The sequence below is a fragment of the Aquarana catesbeiana genome, linkage group LG10 (assembly GCF_042186555.1).
Source record: "Aquarana catesbeiana isolate 2022-GZ linkage group LG10, ASM4218655v1, whole genome shotgun sequence".
In the NCBI taxonomy this organism is placed as follows: domain Eukaryota; kingdom Metazoa; phylum Chordata; class Amphibia; order Anura; family Ranidae; genus Aquarana; species Aquarana catesbeiana.
Window position 1 is genome coordinate 28,904,665 of NC_133333.1, and position 21,724 is coordinate 28,926,388.

Genomic DNA, 21,724 nt, shown 5'->3' on the forward strand with positions numbered 1-21,724 from the left:
TGCTAAACCACTCTGTCCACCTGTGTCTCCATGGGCAGAGGGAGCAGTACTACAGAGTGCTGATGACTGGAGCACAGACAGGATAGACTGGGATAGTCTCGCCATTAAGGTGATAGCGTGGTGGAAAGAAATTTCTGAAGGTAATAGTAAGCTGGACACTATTGCTGCTGTGACAAATGGAGAGGCTGCAAAGCCAGTAGACACAGGTGCGTTGGCTGTTGCAGAACTTAACCCCCTCCAGGCGGAAGGATCGGAAAAGGGCGCATATATAGCAGAAGTTTTGTCCACAGCAAAAGAGATGAGTCATGTTGAGTGCCAGGATGATGGGATAATGGATAGGGACTTGGAAGGGCTCAGTGTTGCTGAAAATGAGACAATGAGTGTGACACATGCATTTAGCGGTGCTCATTGGGAGCCGCAAGTTTTGTCAGTGGCCTCTGAGGTGGAGGTCTCTTTGAGTGTCTCAGCCTCTCAGGCCTTAGCAAATGAGCCCCTCCACGTCGTTAGTAAGGGAAAAGTCCCTAGAGTTCTGTGTTTAGATGTGGCATGTCTAGAAATAACTGAGATGTTGTTGGAATTGGTGAAAATCTTTCCGCTGTATACCTGCATGTATCCACCGCAGATGGGCGACCTGGTACTGCGTAGTACCAATCAGTGGAGACACGTGGTACAGGCGATGTTAAGCAATGTTGATAAAAATTGGTTACTGCAATGTTGGTTACTTTTGCAGAAAGTGGTCTCGCAGTTCTCTGCGAGAATGCTTCCAGCGACAGTTATGTGCGGAAGGCGTTCAGGGGAACTGCTAAAGGAATCAGAAATGATAGACATAGTAGAAGTCTCTCCGTATGCTGGTGTGATGAGGTGCATTCCTGCTGGTGCGATCCGAGGTGCAGCTGAGCAGTGGTTGGTACATGGCGCGTGTGCTGTCTCACCCGCTAGACCTCGTGAAAGGGAAGGGCCCGGAAAAGACGCAGCAGTAGTGGGAATTCAATCCATCACTCGCAGGGAGGTGCAGTTTGAGGTACCCGGAGACACTTTGACAGGAAATGGCAGTGTTGGTAACTGTAATGAAAAAGTGTATGAGAAGCACTGTAGAGCACTGTCGGACAACTCAGAGGTATTGGTTGAGGTACCAATGGACACAGAAATGGTTAAAGAGATTGGTGTGGAAAAATGTGGCGCAAAATGTGTGTTGGTAGGACAGTCGCTATTGGAGGGTTGGACAACCGGGAGCGATGTGAAACTGCGGGAACGTCCCATAGGGAGTAACTGCTTGCCTGTAGATGGTCCCTCCCTAGAGCCTGTCCTAGCAAACCAGGTGACAAGAGGTCTTGATGATGATGATGATGATGATGATGATATTGAATTAAATAACCCCTTGTGGAACATTGCTATCGAGGTTAAACAGAAGTATGTGGTGTTGATCTCAAATGATTTGGTTGCCAAGGGTAACCACACAGGGGTTAGTGAACCTGATAAACAGATGTTGTTGGTTAGTGTTGCGTCAGGTAGTGAGAGGGGTCAGTCCCTGACAGATTTCATGGAAATGGGTCCCCAACAGTCCCAGGAGAGTAGGTCTGGGGGAGGGAAAAGGAGGATCCCGTGGCCAGAAGGTGGAAGGGATAGAGAGATTAGTGGGAGCCCATGGTTCAAGGTGAAGTGCTGGTGGAAACATACCCGGAAAAAGAAATGGGCCTACGCAGCGAATGGCTGGCACAGAGGTGTCCCATTCTTAGTGACTGGTTTATGTGTTCCTCCCTCCGGTGCGAAACAAGGGGGGAGTATAGGGAAATGTAGGACCCTGTTAAGATCCAGGGTGGGACGTACCTGGAAGCGCACCCGAAAAAAAGGTTGGGCCTACGTGGCTGACAGCCAGCACAGAGGTGTCCCAACCATGACGGGTGCTGGTGTTCCTCCCTCCGGATCGAAACAAAGGGGGGGGATATGTAATAGTCCCTGTCACTGGGAAAAGGGATGGGATCTCTAACCCTGTGTCCATGTCTTATGGAGAGCCAGCAGGTTGTGTGCCCAGGTGCACACAGCCCATATAACGAGGGGCTAGTGAGAGCAGAGGGTGGAGGAAGGTGGAGTGTGTGTAGCTTGTTGCTACTGCTGTGTGAAGACAGACCTGTGTCTGGAGAGTGGTCTGCCCTGTGGGAGTCTGCAGCCTATGTAAAGGGGATTCTTTGCCCAGGGACTGGGAAAGGCTGGCCAGCCTTGAGAGTCGGGGAGACTGAGGAAGCCAGTGAGTCCAGGGGGCTGTAAAGAATTGGCAAATCTGTTGAGAGCAAGCAGAGGAACTGCTGACAAGAGAGCCAGGTGGCTTGGTATGTTTTCCTTATTTTTGGAGTGCTTAATGAAGTTAAACCCCTGCGTGGGAATCCTGAATGGACCTTTTTGCTTTTGTTTTTCGGTTTAATAAACGTGGGCTACCAGGCCCTTAACTATAATGCCTGTCTGAGGTGGACTCACTGCACTAAAAACGCATTTATCGCTTGAGCTAAATACCCCAAACATTACAATATATATATATATATATATATATATATGTGTATATATATAGTGAGTAACATAACTATTGAACACGTCACCATTTTTTTAGGTAAATATATTTCTAAAGTGCTATTGACATTAAATTTTCATCACATGTTGGTAACAACCCATACAATCCATACATGAAAAGAAACCAAAACAAATAAGTTCAGAAATTAAGTTATATGTAATAAAATGGAATGAAACAGGGAAAAGGTATTGAACACATGAAAAAAGGGAGGTGCAAAAAGGCATGGAAAGCCAAGACACCATCTGAATTCTATCAGTAATTAGAAAGCAATCCTTCCCCTTGTCGGTGCAAATTAATATCAGCTGGTTCAGTCTCAACTGATGGCCTATAAAAAGGTGTCTCATTACCAAGGTGTCACACAAGAAACAACTCATGATGGGTAAAAGCAAAAAGCTCTCTCAAAACCTTTGCAACCTTATTGTTGCCAAACATACTGATGGCATTGGTTGCAGAAGGATTTCTAAACTTCTCAATGTTTCAGTGAGCACTGTTGGGGCCATAATCCGGAAATGGAAAGAACATAATTTCACCATAAACCGACCACGACCAGGTGCTCCTCGAAAGATTTCTGACAGAGAAGGTAAAAGAATTATAGAAGAGTTGTCCAAGAGCCAAGGACCACTTGTGGAGAGTAGGGATGAGCTTCGTGTTCGAGTCGAACCCATGTTCGACTCGAACATCGGCTGTTCGATCGTTCGCCGAATTGCGAACGTTATGGGCCGTTCGCGCTAAATTCGTGTGGCGCGTCACGGCCCATAATTCACTGCGGCATCGCAGTGCATTGCTGGCTGATGATTGGCCAAGCATGCACTATGACCCGCATGCTTGGCCAATCACAGCACCGTCAGTAGAGAGAGCTGTAATTGGCCAAAGCCAGGGTGGCTTTGGCCAATTATGGCTCAGGGGATTTAGTACACACCCCACACTATATAAGGCCGCCTGCACGGCGGCCCTGTGTAGTGTGTGTTCCGGTGTGCTGAGAGATAGAGAGAGAGAGAGACAGTGTCATTTGATTTGAGTTAGATAGATTAGGCAGAACAGTCAGTCAGTTAGCTGCACTTACAGTGTATTGTGTATATATATGCATCCCAGGTGTTGCATATATATATATACACTGTATTCAGTTTAGCTAGATCCGTTCCTGTTATCTTCTATCTAGACTATTTACATTTAATGCAGTGCGTCCTGCTCACAGTGTTCAGCTAGATCCGTTCCTGTTATCTTCTAGACTATTTACATTTAGTGCAGTGCGTCCTGCTCACAGTGTTCAGCTAGATCCGTTCCTGTTATCTTCTAGACTATTTACATTTAGTGCAGTGCGTCCTGCTCACAGTGTTCAGCTAGATCCGTTCCTGTTAAATTCCTACTGACAGGCAGGCTTGTCTGGTTACAGTATATAAAGCTACCTGAAGAAAATTACAGGTGTTCTATTTGATCCTATTAGTACCACGGTCAGGCAGCTAGACTATTTACATTTAGTACAGTGCGTCCTGCTCACAGTGTTCAGCTAGATCCATTCCTGTTATCTTCCTACTGACAGGCAGGCTTGTCTGGTTACAGTATATAAAGCTACCTGAAGAAAATTACAGGTGTTCTATTTGATCCTATTAGTACCACGGTCAGGCAGCTAGACTATTTACATTTAGTACAGTGCGTCCTGCTCACAGTGTTCAGCTAGATCCGTTCCTGTTATCTTCCTACTGACAGGCAGGCTTGTCTGGTTACAGTATATAAAGCTACCTGAAGAAAATTACAGGTGTTCTATTTGATCCTATTAGTACCACGGTCAGGCAGCTAGACTATTTACATTTAGTACAGTGCGTCCTGCTCACAGTGTACAGCTAGATCCGTTCCTGTTATCTTCCTACTGACAGGCAGGCTTGTCTGGTTACAGTATATAAAGCTACCTGAAGAAAATTACAGGTGTTCTATTTGATCCTATTAGTACCACGGTCAGGCAGCTAGACTATTTACATTTAGTACAGTGCGTCCTGCTCACAGTGTTCAGCTAGATCCGTTCCTGTTATCTTCCTGCTGACAGGCAGGCTTGTCTGGTTACAGTATATAAAGCTACCTGAAGAAAATTACAGGTGTTCTATTTGATCCTATTAGTACCACGGTCAGGCAGCTAGACTATTTACATTTAGTACAGTGCGTCCTGCTCACAGTGTACAGCTAGATCCGTTCCTGTTATCTTCCTACTGACAGGCAGGCTTGTCTGGTTACAGTATATAAAGCTACCTGAAGAAAATTACAGGTGTTCTATTTGATTCTATTAGTACCACGGTCAGGCAGCTAGACTATTTACATTTAGTACAGTGCGTCCTGCTCACAGTGTTCAGCTAGATCCGTTCCTGTTATCTTCCTACTGACAGGCAGGCTTGTCTGGTTACAGTATATAAAGCTACCTGAAGAAAATTACAGGTGTTCTATTTGATCCTATTAGTACCACGGTCAGGCAGCTAGACTATTTACATTTAGTACAGTGCGTCCTGCTCACAGTGTACAGCTAGATCCGTTCCTGTTATCTTCCTACTGACAGGCAGGCTTGTCTGGTTACTGTATATAAAGCTACCTGAAGAAAATTACAGGTGTTCTATTTGATCCTATTAGTACCACGGTCAGGCAGCTAGACTATTTACATTTAGTACAGTGCGTCCTGCTCACAGTGTTCAGCTAGATCCGTTCCTGTTATCTTCCTACTGACAGGCAGGCTTGTCTGGTTACAGTATATAAAGCTACCTGAAGAAAATTACAGGTGTTCTATTTGATCCTATTAGTACCACGGTCAGGCAGCTAGACTATTTACATTTAGTACAGTGCGTCCTGCTCACAGTGTTCAGCTAGATCCGTTCCTGTTATCTTCCTACTGACAGGCAGGCTTGTCTGGTTACAGTATATAAAGCTACTTGAAGAAAATTACAGGTGTTCTATCCCAGCTTAGTGCAGCTACAGGCCATTAGTATGTCTGGAAGGCCAAGAAGGAGAGGCAGACAGTCACAAGCCAATAAGAGAGGGCAAGCAGGCTCTGTGTCTAGTGCTGGTCGTGGAGACGGTGCATCCTCATCAGCACGTGGCCATTGGACACGCTTGGCCTTTTTTTCGGCAGCTGGCCGTGTTGAGCCGCAACATGCGGAAGACTTGGTCGAGTGGATGACCAAGCCGTCCTCATCCTCCTCATCCTCTCTCACCCATGCCCAGGGTGCTTTGTCTGGCAAAGCAGCGGCCTCTTCCCTCAGCTCAATGTCATCAGTGACTCCTTCCCTAGCTCCACCATGTCCTCATGAGGATTCCCTCGAACTGTTTGACCACAGTGTTGGGTACATGCTCCAGGAGGATGCCCAGCATTTGGAAGGCTCTGATGACGATACTGAGCTCGATGAAGGCAGTAACATGAGCACGGACAGAGGGGGTGCCCAAGAAGGACAGCAATCTGGCAGTCATGCTCCCCCTGCTGCAGCATACTGCCAGGTTTGCTCCAGTGATGAGGAGGGAGGGGATGATGAGGTCACTGACTCAACGTGGGTGCCTGATAGGAGAGAGGAGGAGGAGGAGGAGGAGGAGGAGGAGGAGGAGGAGGCGGCGGCACATCACCAACGAGGCAGGATGCCCTCCAGGGGCCAGCCTAAGGGCAGCACATTGACTGCATCACACCCCAAAGCTCCACATGTGCAGGGCGCTGCAGTCTCTGCGCGTTATTCAAAAAGTTCTTTGGTGTGGGCCTTTTTTGAGACGAGTGCATCAGATCGCACCGCTGCTATTTGCAACATATGTCTCAAGCGTATCTCGCGTGGCCAAAACATCTCCCGCTTGGGTACCACATGCTTGACCAGACATATGTTGACCTGCCATGCAGTTCGTTGGCAAGCGTATCTAAAAGACCCACACCAAAGAACAAAGAGGATCTCTCCTTGCTCCTCATCAGCTGAGATTTCCAACCCCACTAGACCTTCAGTCCTTAGGTGTGTCACAGCCAAGTACTTGTGGGCAATCTGCTTTTGGTACACCGACGTCAGATTGTACCAGGCAAATTTCCCTGCCCCAGCTGCTGCACCGCCGAAAGAAGTTTGCTCCCAGCCATCCACATGCCCAGCGGTTGAATGCTAGCTTGGCAAAATTGCTAGCACTTCAACTGCTGCCTTTTCAGTTGGTAGACTCTGCCCCCTTCCGTGAGTTTGTGGAATGTGCGGTTCCTCAGTGGCAGGTACCCAAACGCCACTTTTTCTCACGGAAGGCGATTCCGGCTCTCTACCGGCATGTGGAAGGCAATGTCCATGCCTCGCTGGACAGGGCGGTCAGCGGTAAGGTGCATATTACCGCTGACTCATGGTCCAGCAGGCATGGACAGGGACGTTACCTAAGTTTCACGGCGCATTGGGTGACTCTGCTGGCAGCTGGGAAGGATGCAGGACAAGGTGCAGTAGTGTTGGAGGTTGTTCTGCCACCACGCCTCCAAAATGCTGATTGTGACACACCTCTCTCCTCCACCCCCTCCTCTTCTTCTTCCTCCATGGCCTCTTCCTCGGAACCAGCGGTGCTCCGTAGGCGTTCAAGGGGCTACGCAAGTACGCAGGCCAAAAGATGCCATGCGGTGCTTGAGCTGGTGTGCTTGGGGGACAGGAGCCACACTGGGGCAGAGGTTTTGTCAGCTCTGCAGGGGCAGGTTCAGAGGTGGTTGACGCCACGCCAACTTAAGGCAGGAATGGTGGTTTGCGACAATGGCACCAACCTCCTCTCTGCCCTCCGACAGGGACAAATGACCCATGTGCCCTGTTTGGCTCACGTCCTTAACTTGGTGGTGCAGCGGTTCTTGGGCAGGTACCCGGGCTTACAGGATGTCCTGAGGCAGGCCAGGAAAGTCTGTGTGCATTTCCGCCGGTCATATAATGTCAGTGCTCGGCTGACGGACCTCCAAAAGGAGTTTAACCTGCCCAAGAACCGCCTAATCTGTGACATGCCCACCAGGTGGAACTCAACGTTGGCCATGCTGCAGCGGCTGCACAAGCAGCAGAGGGCCATCAATGAGTACCTGTGCGACTATGGCACCAGGACAGGGTCAGGGGAGCTTGGTTTTTTTTCCCCACGCCAGTGGGCCATGATCAGGGATGCATGCACTGTCCTGTCACCATTCGAGGAGGCCACGAGGATGGTGAGCAGTGACAGTGCATGCATCAGTGACACTGTCCCCCTTGTCCACCTGTTGGAGCACACGCTGCATGGAATAATGGACAGGGCACTTGAGGCAGAACAGAGGCAGGAAGAGGAGGACTTCCTTAGCTCTCAAGGCCCCCTTTATCCAGACAGTGTTCCTGCGTGCCCGCCGATCACACAGGAAGAGGACGAGGAGGAAGAGGAGGAGGAGGAAGATTGTGTCAGTATGGAGGTGGAGCCTGGCACTCAGCATCAGCAGCAGTCTTTAAGGGATCAGTCCCAAGAAACACATGGACTTGTACGTGGCTGGGAGGAGGTGGCTGCGGACCATGTCGTTCTTAGTGACCCAGAGGACTCCGGACCGAATGCCTCAGCAAACCTACGCTGCATGGCCTCCCTGATCCTGCAAAGCCTGCGTAAGGATCCTCGTATTCGTGGTATCAAGGAGAAGGACCAATACTGGCTGGCAACCCTCCTTGATCCACATTACAAGGGTAAGGTTGCGGACCTTATCTTGCCATCGCAGAGGGAGCAGAGGATGAAACATCTTCGGGAGGCCTTGCAGAAAGGTCTGTGCAACGCGTTCCCAGAGACTGGTAGGTTACAAACTCCTGTTTCTGGACAACGTGTTGCTGAGGCTTCGGTCAGTCAAAGAAGGAGCGGTGGAGAAGGTGGCCGTCTGACCGATGCGTTCAGACAATTTTTTGGTTCGCAGCCCCAAGGTATGATCGGTTCCAGCAACCATCGCCAGCGTCTGTTTTACATGGTGCAGGAATACCTAGGGGCAAGATCAGACTTGGACACCTTTCCCACCGAAAATCCTCTGGGTTACTGGGTCTTGAGGATGGATCACTGGCCAGAGCTTGCACAGTATGCAATTGAGCTACTGGCCTGTCCTGCATCCAGCGTTCTTTCGGAACGCACATTCAGTGCTGCTGGAGGCGTGGTAACCGATCACAGGGTGCGTCTGTCCACCGACTCGGTCGATCGGCTGACCTTCATAAAAATGAATGAGTCTTGGATCACCACCAGCTACCAAGCACCTGATGCTGATGTAACCGAATAATTTTTTTTGAAATCTCAGATCCCTTCAAAGACTGCCTATGCTGATGCTGAGTGACTATCCCTGAGTAATTATCCTCTTCCTCCTCAATCATCACGCTGATAGCTTGTAAGAACATTTTTGGTTCTGGGCCCCACCACCAGTGCCTAAGGCACAATTTTTCAGCCCCTGTTTAACAGGGGCGTGTAATTACAATTTTTGATGTAATACTTTGCAGCAGGGCTCGTTCCTGCATTCCAACTAGAGTGTCTGTGAGGGGTTGCAGTGTTGTGGCACCAGCACCAGTGCCTAAGGCCCAATTTTTCTGCCCCTGTCTAACAGGGGCGTGTAATTACAATTTTTGATGCAATACTTTGCAGCAGGGCTCGTTCCTGCGTTCCAACTAGAGTGTCTGTGAGGGGTTGCAGTGTTGTGGCACCAGCACCAGTGCCTAAGGCCCAATTTTTCTGCCCCTGTCTAACAGGGGCGTGTAATTACAATTTTTGATGCAATACTTTGCAGCAGGGCTCGTTCCTGCGTTCCAACTAGAGTGTCTGTGAGAGGTTGCAGTGTTGTGGCACCAGCACCAGTGCCTAAGGCCCAATTTTTCTGCCCCTGTCTAACAGGGGCGTGTAATTACAATTTTTGAAGCAATACTTTGCAGCAGGGCTCGTTCCTGCGTTCCAACTAGAGTGTCTGTGAGGGGTTGCAGTGTTGTGGCACCAGCACCAGTGCCTAAGGCCTAATTTTTCAGCTCCTGTTCAACAGGGGCATGTAATTACAATTCTTGATCTAATATTTCACAGCAGGGCCCTGTGAGGGCTTACAGTGTTGTGGCCACAGCAACACCTAAGGCCCAAATTTCTGCTGAGTATATAGGGCAGGACCCTACTTTCAAACATCTAACTTACAAACGACTCCTACTTGCAAACGGAAGGAGACAACAGGAAGTGAGATGAAATCTACCCCTAGGAAGGGAAATTCTTTCCTGTAAGAGTTAATATGGGAAAACAATTTCTCCTTTCCACTGATGCTTTCCAATCCTTGTTCCACAAAAAAACCCAAATTTTCAAAAAACATTTTTCATTGGGACAAAAAAGTGAGGTGAAATCTTCTGAAGAGGAGGAAAGACAGCAAAACAAATGTCACAGGGGTGATAACCCTTCCCTATGTTTTCCAAAAAGCTTAGAAAAGATTTTTTGGCTGGAGCTAAACACGTTAAAAATGTTCAAAATTACAAACAGATTCTACTTAACAACAAACCTACAGTCCCTGTCTTGTTTGCACCGCCTGTATACTGCTGTTCAGAGTATATAGGGCCTGGTGGCCCCACACCTTTCCTTATTTTAATTTGGGTGCGGGGTTCCCCTTAATATCCATACAAGACCCAAAGGGCCTGGTAATGGACTGGGGGGTACCCATGCCGTTTGTCTCACTGATTTTCATCCATATTGCCATGACCCGACATGACATTAAACCCGCAAGCAGTTTTAAATGAGATTTTTTCCTTTAAAAATGACATTTGGTGCAGGGACTGTTCTAAACATGGGAAACACGCGTCACTTTACAGGCATACTATAGACACCCCCCAGGTACGATATTTAAAGGAATATTTCACTTTTTTTTTTTTTACTTTAAGCATCATTAAAATCACTGCTCCCGAAAAAACGGCCGTTTTTAAAAGTTTTTTTTGCATTGATACATGTCCCCTGGGGTAGGACCCGGGTCCCCAAACCCTTTTTAGGACAATACCATGCAAATTAGCCTTTAAAATGAGCACTTTTGATTTCGAACGTTCGAGTCCCATAGACGTCAATGGGGTTCTAACGTTCGTGCGAACTTTCGGTCCGTTCGCGGGTTCTGGTGCGAACCGAACCGGGGGGTGTTCGGCTCATCCCTAGTGGAGAGCTTCAGAAAGACCTGAAATTAGCAGATACAATTGTTTCAAAGAAAACAATAAGTAATGCACTCAACCGTCATGGCTTGTATGCACGCTAACCACGCAGGACTCCATTGCTGAAGAAAAAGCATGTTGAAGCTTGTTTAAAGTTTGCTGCGCAACATTTAAACAAGCCTGTGAAATACTGGGGAGTATATAGTCTGGTCAGGCGAGACCAAAGTTGAACTCTTTGGATGCCATAATACACATCATGTTTGGAGGTCAAATGGCTCATCACCCCAAAAACATCCCAATACCAACAGTGAAGTTTGGAGATGGGAACGTTATGGCGTGGGGCTGCTTTTCAGCATACGGTACTGGCAAACTTCATGTCATTGAAGGAAGGATGAATGTAAAAAGGTACCAAGACATTCTTGATAAAAATCTGCTGCCATCTACCAGGATGATGAAGATGAAACGAGGGTGGACATCTCAGCAAGACAATGATCCCAAACACAAAGCCAAGTACACTCTCAATTAGTTTCAAAGAAAGAAAATAAAGCTGCTAGAATGGCCCAGCCAATCACCTAACTTGACTCCAATAGATAATCCATCGAAAGAACTAAAGATCAGAGTTCATAGAAGACGCCCATGGAACCTTCAAGATTTGAAGACTGTGTGGAAGAATGGACCAAAATCACACCTGAGCAACGCATGCAACTAGTTTCTCCATACAGGAGGCGTCTTGAAGCTGTCATTACCAATAAAGGATTTTGTACGAACTATTAAATACATTTCAGTTAGCGTGTTCAAAACTTTTTTCCTGTGCCATTCCATTTTATTCAACATAAATTAATTTCTGAACTTATTTGCTTTGGTGTCTTTGTATGTATAGTGTTGGTGTGTATGTATGTTCTAAAAGCAAGTGAACCCTCGTATGATATCCTGCTTAGAGTGTTCCTTCAAACCCAATCAGATCTGGAGATCATTCCGATGGAAATTATGACACACATACAAGGCATGCAATTCAGAATGATCTATTCTTTTACACATCATCATCACATCACATCATCACAACAAAAGTCCAACCTCTTCATTAATATATGGTAACCTTACAGACATACAGGATATTTAAAACTGGCAAAAATAGAACATGATTTCTTCATACAGAAACTGTCAACAGGAAAAAGCTTTGTGCATCATTTCGGAGAAATCAAACCATTTATAAGAATTTGAAACTAACTTTTGATAAACGTCACATATACATATTATCCCAAAATGGATACACATTTTTATAGCTAAAATGGTGGACAGCAAGCTAAAATATCCCTACAATTCCCTCTTTGATCATAAATTTATGATCTCACTTCCTTATTATGGTGGTATTCTCAGCCTGCTTCTGATGATACATACTGAGATAAGTTTTATTGGGAGATGAGGGATCTGAAATGCGAGTGGCTCTATTAATAAGGCACATAATAAGCTTATACACAAGATAAAGGAAAAGGAAAAAGAACACAATCATGGTCAAAATTATGGCAATATCCCTTATCCAAGAGAATATCCTTCCAAATCCAAAATCAACATTTCCAAAAGGACTCCAGGTCTGGGCTATGTTGCGAGCCTCTTGTTGCAGCTTGGCCACCTCTTTTCTATGCTGAGCTATCACATCATAATAGTCTGGTACCTCTATACTGGTATTGTGTACCCAAGTACAACATTCATAATCCTCAGTCATTTCACATAATACTGTAAGGGCTGAACTCATGCTTTCAATGGCTAAGTCATGCAATTCTAGTTGTTTTCTAATAGCCCTAGTTTCAACATTAAGTTTAGAAATGTCATCAGAGTTATTTTCCATCATCTCATCAATAATTCCTGAGTAATTATTTAACTTTTTCACAAAATCTATTCCCCATCCTGTCCAGGAAGGGAACCATGTACAGGCCATATCCTTTTCATTGAATAACTCTCTCCTATTACGATGTTTTAATGGATACCTTGGGTGTATACTAGCTTCAAGTAAATGACTTCCATCACTATCACCTACCACCCCCATTAAGGGCACCAGTGAGGCCAGGTAATACCAGCCTTGGGCCTCTTGTGGAATCCAGGGATAACAAGTCTTCCCACAACAAACATAAGTGTGCTTACCAAACGAAAAGGGCATATTCACAGCAGTCTCTTGATCTACTGCTGTAACTATTGCCAGAACCTGAAACAAATACTGTACAGATTTACTACTATCATTTTCAGAGGCAAGAGTCTTTTTAAAATCAGCCTGTACTCTGACCTTATCATGGTGTGTTTGATATAAAGAACAAGACTTCTCACTAGGGGCATAGCAATTAGAAATGTTCAAAACCGATTGACTACAGGTATGAGCATTTCTAGTAGAATTCCCTAAATTAAAACACCAGGTAGGATTATGACTTCTATTGATGATGTGAAAGGAAATGGTATAATTAGTTCTTCTGCTGACATTCAAAAGGTCAAGGGGAATCTTTCCTCTCAAAAAGGGAAGTAATATTAAAAGGTATAGCCATTAGGGGTATCCTAACAGTGCTAAGGTGCGATTTGCCACAAATCCAACATTTCTGAAATCCTGATTTCTGAGCATAAGCATATTTAAATTTTAGCAAAAGCATTTAGCAAAATTATCCTCAATGTCTCTCTTGTTTCTAACTTGTATCACTGTAATGTTGTCCTGTGTATGTGTGTTCCCACAAATACTTTTAATGCCACCCAAGTCTTCAGGGTGGTAAATACAGTTAGTGATGATCCAAGTGGGCGGGAACACTATCAGGGTGATCAGGAACAGGAAGCAAAATGTTTTGCCAGAAGTCTGTAGTGAAATAAGCGAGGTCATCTTCTCTGGCCGGACCTGCTTTTCCAGGAAGTCCTCCTTCATCTGCTTGGACTTCTGCTTGAGGGCCTCCTGTATTAAGGATCTCCTTCCTGCTCTTGGGGCTTTGGGCAACCTTTTTCACTTGGCTGGCATGGCTCCCGGACTAGCAGTTTTCCACCAGGATAGCCGTTCTGATCACTGCAATCACCATAGTAGGAGGTCCAAAGGGATACTCTTGCTTCTTATTTCTGTTCAGCTGTTGAACCACCACGGTGTCTCCCTCCTTGAAGAGGTGAGTAGCTTCCTGTGAAGAAAAAAAAGAGGTGCAAGCAACATTTCTTTGACTGTATCCAATGTTTCAACCAATTTTCTTACATATTCTTCCTGTATAAAGTCTAAATCTCCCTTTTCTACCATTAAAGGTGCTCTGGCCTATGGGGTGGGGAAAGGTCTACCCATCAAAACTTCAAAAAAAAACTTATTTCTGCCAGGACTGCTGGGAGGACCCTTCTCCAGTTGGCAAAGGTTACTCCTGTGGCATTTCTTATCTTGTCTTTTATTGTTCTATTCATGCTTTCTACTATTCTTGAACTTGGAGGGCGGTAGGAAATGTGAAACTTCCATTCTATCTTGAGAGTTTTTACCAAGTCCTGGCAGACCCTGGTTATAAAAGCTGGACCATTTGAGAACATGTCCACAATTATCAAAAGATATTCCTGTCTTTTGCCTAGTTTGGGCATGTGTGTGAAATCAGCCGTGACTTGTATACCTGTGTGGCCTATTCTGTGGTACTATGAATGCACTTGCCGTTGGTATACATGGTTTCCCCTCTTTGCAGAGAAGTCCAGCCCTTGGATCTCTCTACACACCCTTTCCATTCCAGTCCCTTAACTCATAATTTGATGCATAATCCTGGAGATCTGCAAGTGACTGTTCAAAAGGGGATAGGTCAGGTATCAGCATAACAATTTGGATGTCTGCTGTCTGTGAGATAGCAGCTTATTTAGTAGCAAGGTCAGCCAGACCTGCTCATTTCCCCTGGCTATCTCTGTCTGTTGGCCTGTGTGTGCTTTGCAGTGTACTATAGCCTAGAGCAAGAACCATCCACAAAAACATTCTGTGTGTCTGGTAGTGCTGTGGAAGATAAATCAGATCTGGGTGATGTGTCTTGATGAATGAGGTTTATGCAGTTATGTTATGGCACAACCTCATCCTGTTCTCCTTTTTAATCCTAAAAGGGCGTTTAACTTCCCTGGCGGTATGATTATTTCGGATTTTAGGTGCTGAAAGCGGTACAATTATTTTGCATGGAAATTTGGCGTTTTATATTGTAGGTCTGTAATTCTTAACAATAACACAGTTAAATCTGTCCAAACAAGAGTCTAGTAGATATCCCGGGTATGATAAAGTTTGAAACACAAAAACATAAACTATAATATAATAGATAAAAATAAATATTTAAAAAAAATAAAAATAAATAGTAATAAAATAAATTTCCCCACAATTCACTATCGCTCAATTCTGCAAGTGTTCTAATTTACTATTGCTGTTTTCTAGCTGGTCTAAAGCCACTTTTGAGGTAAAGGGACTCTTTTTGGTTGCTATGGACAATCTCCAGTTTCCAGGCAGAAAGAACAGTATATATCATATAAAACTGCATGCAGGGCATGGGCCAAAGCACTGGGGACAAAAGGGATGTGAAATCATTTCATACAGTACTGTAATCTGTAAGATTACAGTACTGTATGTGTCATGATTTTAACTTTTTTTTAAATTTGCCGCCAGGCTCCGCCCCCGTGCGCCACAATGCTCGCAGGGAACGGAGCCTGGCAAGGAGAGGCTTCGGAGGAGGACGGAGCCCACGGACACTGCGGGGGACATCGCAGGATCCCGAGGACAAGGTAAGTAAAGCCACACCAGGATCCTGCGATGTAATCCCGAGTGTGGCTCGGGGTTACCGCTAATGGTCCTGAATTTTAACCCCGAGCCACACTCGGGAAAACTGCCAGGGAGGCTACAATGGGTGCTGGGCCTGCAGTGAGAGAAGCATATTTGATGTGCAATTTTGGATTGGACAGCAAAATCACCTCATATCCGCTCAACCTCTGGGCAGACATGTGCTATGTATGTACATTTTTCAACAAGATTGACACATTGTGAGTAATGTGAAGTGTGGTGTCGTGTCCCAGAGTGAAAGAAGTGACCATCTCAACCACCATGGCATAGGACGCTAGAGCGCACCGGGACCATCTTTGAGAAAAAAACTACAGGGCACAGTCTCCCACCATGTTCCTGGGCCAGTACTCCCGCCATGGTTCTGCAATTTTCCCTGGGAAACAAGTGAAACATTTTGCCATATTCAAGGAGGCCGAGGCTCGGGCTGGTAACCATTACACATTTCAACATGGCAAAACATGGAAACATGGCAAAAACATTTAACATTTCATCAGACCATTTTACAGTATCAGACATTTCAGAGACATTGCTTCAAAGACATTGCTTGTCTCAATATATTGTCATTAAAAGAGCAGTCAGGTATCCATTGGCGGCAGTAACCAATCATACCTAGGAAGGTGAGCATGTCCTTCCTGTTAAGTGGGCGGGGCAGACCCATTCAGAGCCACAACTCTTTTGTGACTGACTCTTCTTTCTCCTTTTGTGAGCACAAATACTTAACTGTGTTTTTTTTTTTTTTTGTTTTTTTTTTTGTTTTGACAACATTGTAACATTTTCTTAAACATTTTGTAACCACATACATGTAACCATTTCAATAAAGATAGGCTATCAGCTCGGCAGTCCTCCTCTGAAGAACTACAAATCAAAAAATAATTAACATACTGCAACAGTACAGAACCATAAGGGGCAGTCCAGGGCCCAAGGGTGACTTGGAGTACAGTGGCCGTGTCTCCTCGTCTATAGGGATGAAAAAAAAAACATTCTTTAAATCAATCACAGTAAAATACTCTGCATCGTATGGCACGGCGGTAAGTATTGATGGCACATCAGGCACTACTGGGGCAATCGGTACCACTAGGCTATTGATGTCCCTTGTCTTGTACAAACCTATAGTCACCATTTGCCTTCTTTACTGGGAGTATTGTAAGGCGAGACAATTTTCCTTAAGATTCCTTTCTTTAAGAATTCCTCTTTGTCTGTATGTAACTCCCTCTTTGACCTTGCCCCCTTTCCTCTTTTTAATAAAAGTTTCCCCTTTGATTTCCTAAGAAATCATTTTGATAATGTGTTGATACTGGTGTTTGTTTTGGGATGTCAAAACATCCCACTACGTCTTTTTCAATCAACGTTTTTTTGTTTTTTTTTTCCTTGAAAGTCAGTCATACTCTTTGTAGCCCAGTCTGACATCTGCTGTCTCACAGTAAGTGCATATTTAGGAACAAGGTTACTGAGATAAGTCTGTATTAAAAGACTGTGCATTTCATCTTAAGTGTTAAATCTGGCGTATTGTGTCATAAAAGGAAACCTAGAGCATTAACTAACTGCGTAGTTACTTCCTCTTTTTTTTCTCTGTGCTTTCTGCTTGTTTTAAAACTGCGTGTTTTGTATTCTGACCCTCTACAGCGTGTGCAGCCTCTGCAGCTTTCAACTTCTGTGTTGTGGTATGTAAAATGGAGGTGGAGGGGCACAGGGAACTAGGGCAGGAGCTAGGGCACATGGTACAGACATAGAGAAGGTTGATTTAACCCTTAATTTACCATCCCATGACTCTGCTAAACCCATCATGAACAATGTATGGGCTAGGATACTATAGGGAGCCTCGGTCCAGCCGATCTCCACAACATACATTTTTTATTTTTTCTTTCTAAACATTCTAATTAGATACTGAGTCTCTTTTTTTTCTGTTTGCAGTGTGCCAACAGGTTCAAACAGTGCCTTCAATTGTGGTAGTACTAATGCCGCAAACAATTTCCCACTATCTATTACAGTCAGTGAGATATTAGTACTTGAACCCTGTTGGCAAAAAGCCAAATGTCCAAATTTTGCACCTGACTTCCACTTCGCAAGAGATGTCAGTAGCAAAAATAATTATTCAAATAGCATGTTTTAATCAAAAGTTATCCTCACCAATTTATGTATTACCTTAAAAAAAGTGTTATTAACGCTCTACCCATATTTTAAATGGTAAAAACGTCCCTAATGTCACAATGCTACAAAGACCGGGGACAGATTTGATAAGTCTCCCCTGCTCTTCGAATAAGTGACATTACTCCCTGCACTGTCAATAGTTCTTGAAACACAAATTTGTGTAAACCAATAATACAATCAGGACACTTTTGAGACATTTTTTTTTTTTTTTTTTACTTTCCCTAAGATGACACTGAACGTCTGATTACAGCAAGGCAAAGAAAATATTTTTACTCACTGCATCAATGCCAGAATCATCCTGCCGACTATAATATGATACACTTTATATCTTATATTTTAGAGTCAAAGCATTCATATGTAAATCATTAAAAGTCAGCACCAATACATCACCAAATATTGTAACATCACTCTACGTTTCATTATAATACAATGATAATACAATACAATGGAAAGGTGTCATCTTACCTTATGACACCTGACAAATTCTACACAGAAAAACACTTACTTATTTTATCTCCTTATTTACTTCTAAGCGACAGAAAGGCAAGCAAAGAGGTTTGGGTTTTTCTGGCACACTCTATCAGATATCTTTATCAAACTTCTTACAGTACTGTATTATATTACTTTGGGCTTCTCAGAACCCCTTGGAACTATCTCAGAGTCCCTTCTTTTTGGAACTATCTCAGAGTCCCTTCTTTTTGGAACTATCTCAGAGTTCCTTACACTTCCGTCACCCGAACGGACTTCTACCAAGGTTCATACATTTGCATAAATGTTTTTAACACTACATCTTCTGTTAATCCCATATAGGGAAACAATCTTTTAAACTAAAAGTCACGGTGAGAGAAACAATAATAATTAAATCACTCACCGGACTTAGAAACTTGGATGATGATCATCCCATAAATGATGACCGCCCCACATTCTGACACCAAAGCTGTTGGGGTGTATGTATGTTCTAAAAGCAAGTGAACCCTCGTATGATATCCTGCTTAGAGTGTTCCTTCAAACCCAATCAGATCTGGAGATCATTCCGATGGAAATTATGACACACATACAAGGCATGCAGTTCAGAATGATCTAATCTTTTACTTCCGTATTTCACTTATATAACTAAAATGACATCACAACAAAAGTCCAACCCCTTCATCATCATTGCATGGTTTGTTACCAACATGTGGCGAAAATTTCATGTCAATAGCACCTAGAAAAATGGTGACATGTTCAATACTTATTTTACCTGATATATATATATTCACACATTTTGGATTAATTTATTAAAGAAGTAGAAGCTGTTCACTTGGAAAAGTTAACATTGGTAAATAAGGTACTATGGTCACTTTGATTTCCCAATCATCATTTAATCTCTCTTGCACATGATTGGGTGTTCAGTGTAAATGCAGGTTCACCTTGTTCACCAACATTCTCTTTGCAAAGTGATCAGCCTTTATTTCTTTAGTTAGTAAATCAATCCCATTGACTCATACTCTATATAGCCAAATGATTGTGATTGTGAACACATGGCCAGCACAACTATATGAGCTTGTTGGACTTCCCATTCCAAAACCATAGTCCTTAATATAAAGATAATACCCACCCTCCATTTGCAGCTTTAACAGCTTACTCATTTCTGGAAAGGCTTTTCATGTTACATTGTAGTATGTCTGTAGGAATTAATGAGATCAGGTACTGATGTTGGTTGGAAAGACCTGACTGACCAACTCATCCCAAAGGTTTTCAGTAGGGTTAAACTGATAGTTCACCTTTACAGAAAAAAAGAGTGGGGACTCCCTGGACCACTGGAGTGGCTGCGAGGGTGCTGACAGCAAAGCAACCATAGAAGGAATAATAGCGGGGACCGAGGGTTGGGGAGGATGTCTGTTGTTAATTTACCTTTTTTGATTTCTTCCGTAAAGGTGAACTAACCTTTTAATGTCAGGAAACTTGAATTCCTCCACACAATTCTCGTTAAACCATGCCTTTATGGGGCTAGCTTTTTTGCTGGAGGAGTCATATAAAGGATATATTTATACTTCTGCATAATATGCATCTAAGCCAAAACTTTTTTGGTAATTTTTGGCTGAAATAAGGATTGGTTTAACAGGGGTCTCCAAACATTCTAAACAAAGGGCCAGATTATTGTCCTTCAGACATTAGGGGGGCCCCCAGGAGTAGCAAATGCCCCAGCATCAGTGGGAGTAAACAGTGCCTCTGATTTTGATTAAAACAAAAAAAAAGACACACCACCTTTGGTCAGTAGGAGTGAGAATGTGCCCTGTCATTGGTATTGAAGGAATAGTACCCCGTCGTTGGTGTCATTGGGAGGAATAGCGCCCCATTGCTGGTGTCAGTGGGAGGAATGGTGCCCCGAGGGCTGGATAAAGGCAAGCAAAGGGCCGCATTCAGTTTGGAGATCGCTGATTTCTACCCATGACAGTTTCTTTTTTTTCTCATCTTTGCCACAAATTTATCTTCATTTCTTATCCTGTAGACACCATTTCAAGTGAAATCAGTGAGATGGAAAATTGCCTCGTAGGCAGTCATCATTGGAAAAAGTGTCTCCACTGGAAGATTCCCTCTTTATTCCTTTTTTGGTGCCAACTCAAAATCTAGGATTCCCAGGCACATTCAGCCACGGGGACATGGCCACCAGAGAAGGGAAAAATCTCCAGTGGGGACACAGACAGCAATGAAAACCTTATATACAGTATTCTAAGCCTTCTCTACTCTATCTAAAACTGCAAAAGGTTTTGGCTTTACATACATTTTAGGATAAGTTTTTCAAAATTTTGCAGTGTTTGCTCTGTTTTTCAAGTGGACCATAGAATATATTTTTTATTTTATTCTTGTACATGACAATAATAAGACTGAATTTTGAGCTTCTATATTTTTTTTTTTACAGAATTTTTTGGCCTCAAATTTATCCTGGGAAAATGAAGAATTTTACAATGGTCTATCCAGTCTCTAATGCTACTCTTAAAGAAGAGACCACAAACCCCTGGGCTTACTATGAATCTACCCCTTATGTCTGTTCAGAAGAGGAAGACAGACAGCAACGTATAAAATTCCATCTTCGTGTGTTCTCCCTGGTGGTCTATTCTTTGGCTTTCCTACTAGGGACCACGGGGAATGGTCTGGTCATCTATTTTACTGCCTTTGTAATGAAACGGACTGTCAATGTTGTGTGGTTCCTTAATTTAGCCATAGCTGATTTTATCTTCATGTTTTTCCTGCCGTTGAGCATTACCCAAGCCTCTCTTAACTTTCACTGGCCTTTTGGAAAATTCATGTGCAAGCTAAATAGCCTTATTCTATTCATCAATCTGTACGCCAGTATCTTCCTACTCACCGTGATCAGCATTGATCGATTCATCTCCGTTGTGTTTCCTGTTTGGTGTCAGAATCACCGAACTCCGAAGTTGGCCTCTTTTGTAGCCGTGGCAGTATGGATTCTAGCGTTCATTTTCAGTTTACCTTATTTTATATTCCGAGATATAAACGAAGCTGAAAAAGATCATGTTTTTTGCTATAACAACTTTCATGAGGATGAAAAAGTTGCCTATCCAAGGCACAAGGCTACAGTAATCGTTCAATTTATCACTAGCTTTTTTATTCCTTTCATCATAATCATCTCATGCTATTCAGTAATTCTTTTGCGTATCCAACGAAATCAGATGACCACATCGAGCAAGCCTTATAAAGTTGTCCTAGCTGTTATCTTGTCATTCTTTGTCTGCTGGTTTCCTTACCACGTCTTCTCCTTTTTGGAGTTGTCTTCAAATTATGGTGATGAAAATGAGCATCTTTTCTACATAACTTTGGTTGGAAAACCTATTACCTCCAGTTTGGCTTTTATAAACAGTTGTATCAACCCCATTCTTTACGTCTTTATGGGTCGAGATTTTAAACAGAAATTCCATAGCTCCCTCTGGTCAATATTTGAGAAAGTTTTCTCTGAGGAATCTGCCCCTATAGACTCCAAGAGCAAAACCAAATCAAAGTCAAATCCCCAGCTGGTGTGAGACGGGACAACATTTATGGAACAATACATACTATGGTGACCTTATCTGCTTTGAAGTGTTTTTTAGGATATGTTTGTGCTATAATATTGTTCCCAAGGCTTTGTTATCTCCAGCT

General features: G+C 43.8%; 1 protein-coding gene across 1 annotated transcript in view; it reads left to right on the forward strand.

The window, feature by feature from the left end:
* LOC141110515 (chemerin-like receptor 1) overlaps nucleotides 1-21,724 on the forward strand; it is a 33,165-nt gene extending 11,441 nt beyond the window's left edge. Inside the window, exon 2 of the mRNA XM_073601896.1 lies at nucleotides 20,490-21,724. Coding sequence (XP_073457997.1) covers nucleotides 20,521-21,609 — 1,089 coding nt within the window. The 5' untranslated portion in view covers nucleotides 20,490-20,520 and the 3' untranslated portion in view covers nucleotides 21,610-21,724. The remainder of the gene's footprint in view (nucleotides 1-20,489) is intronic.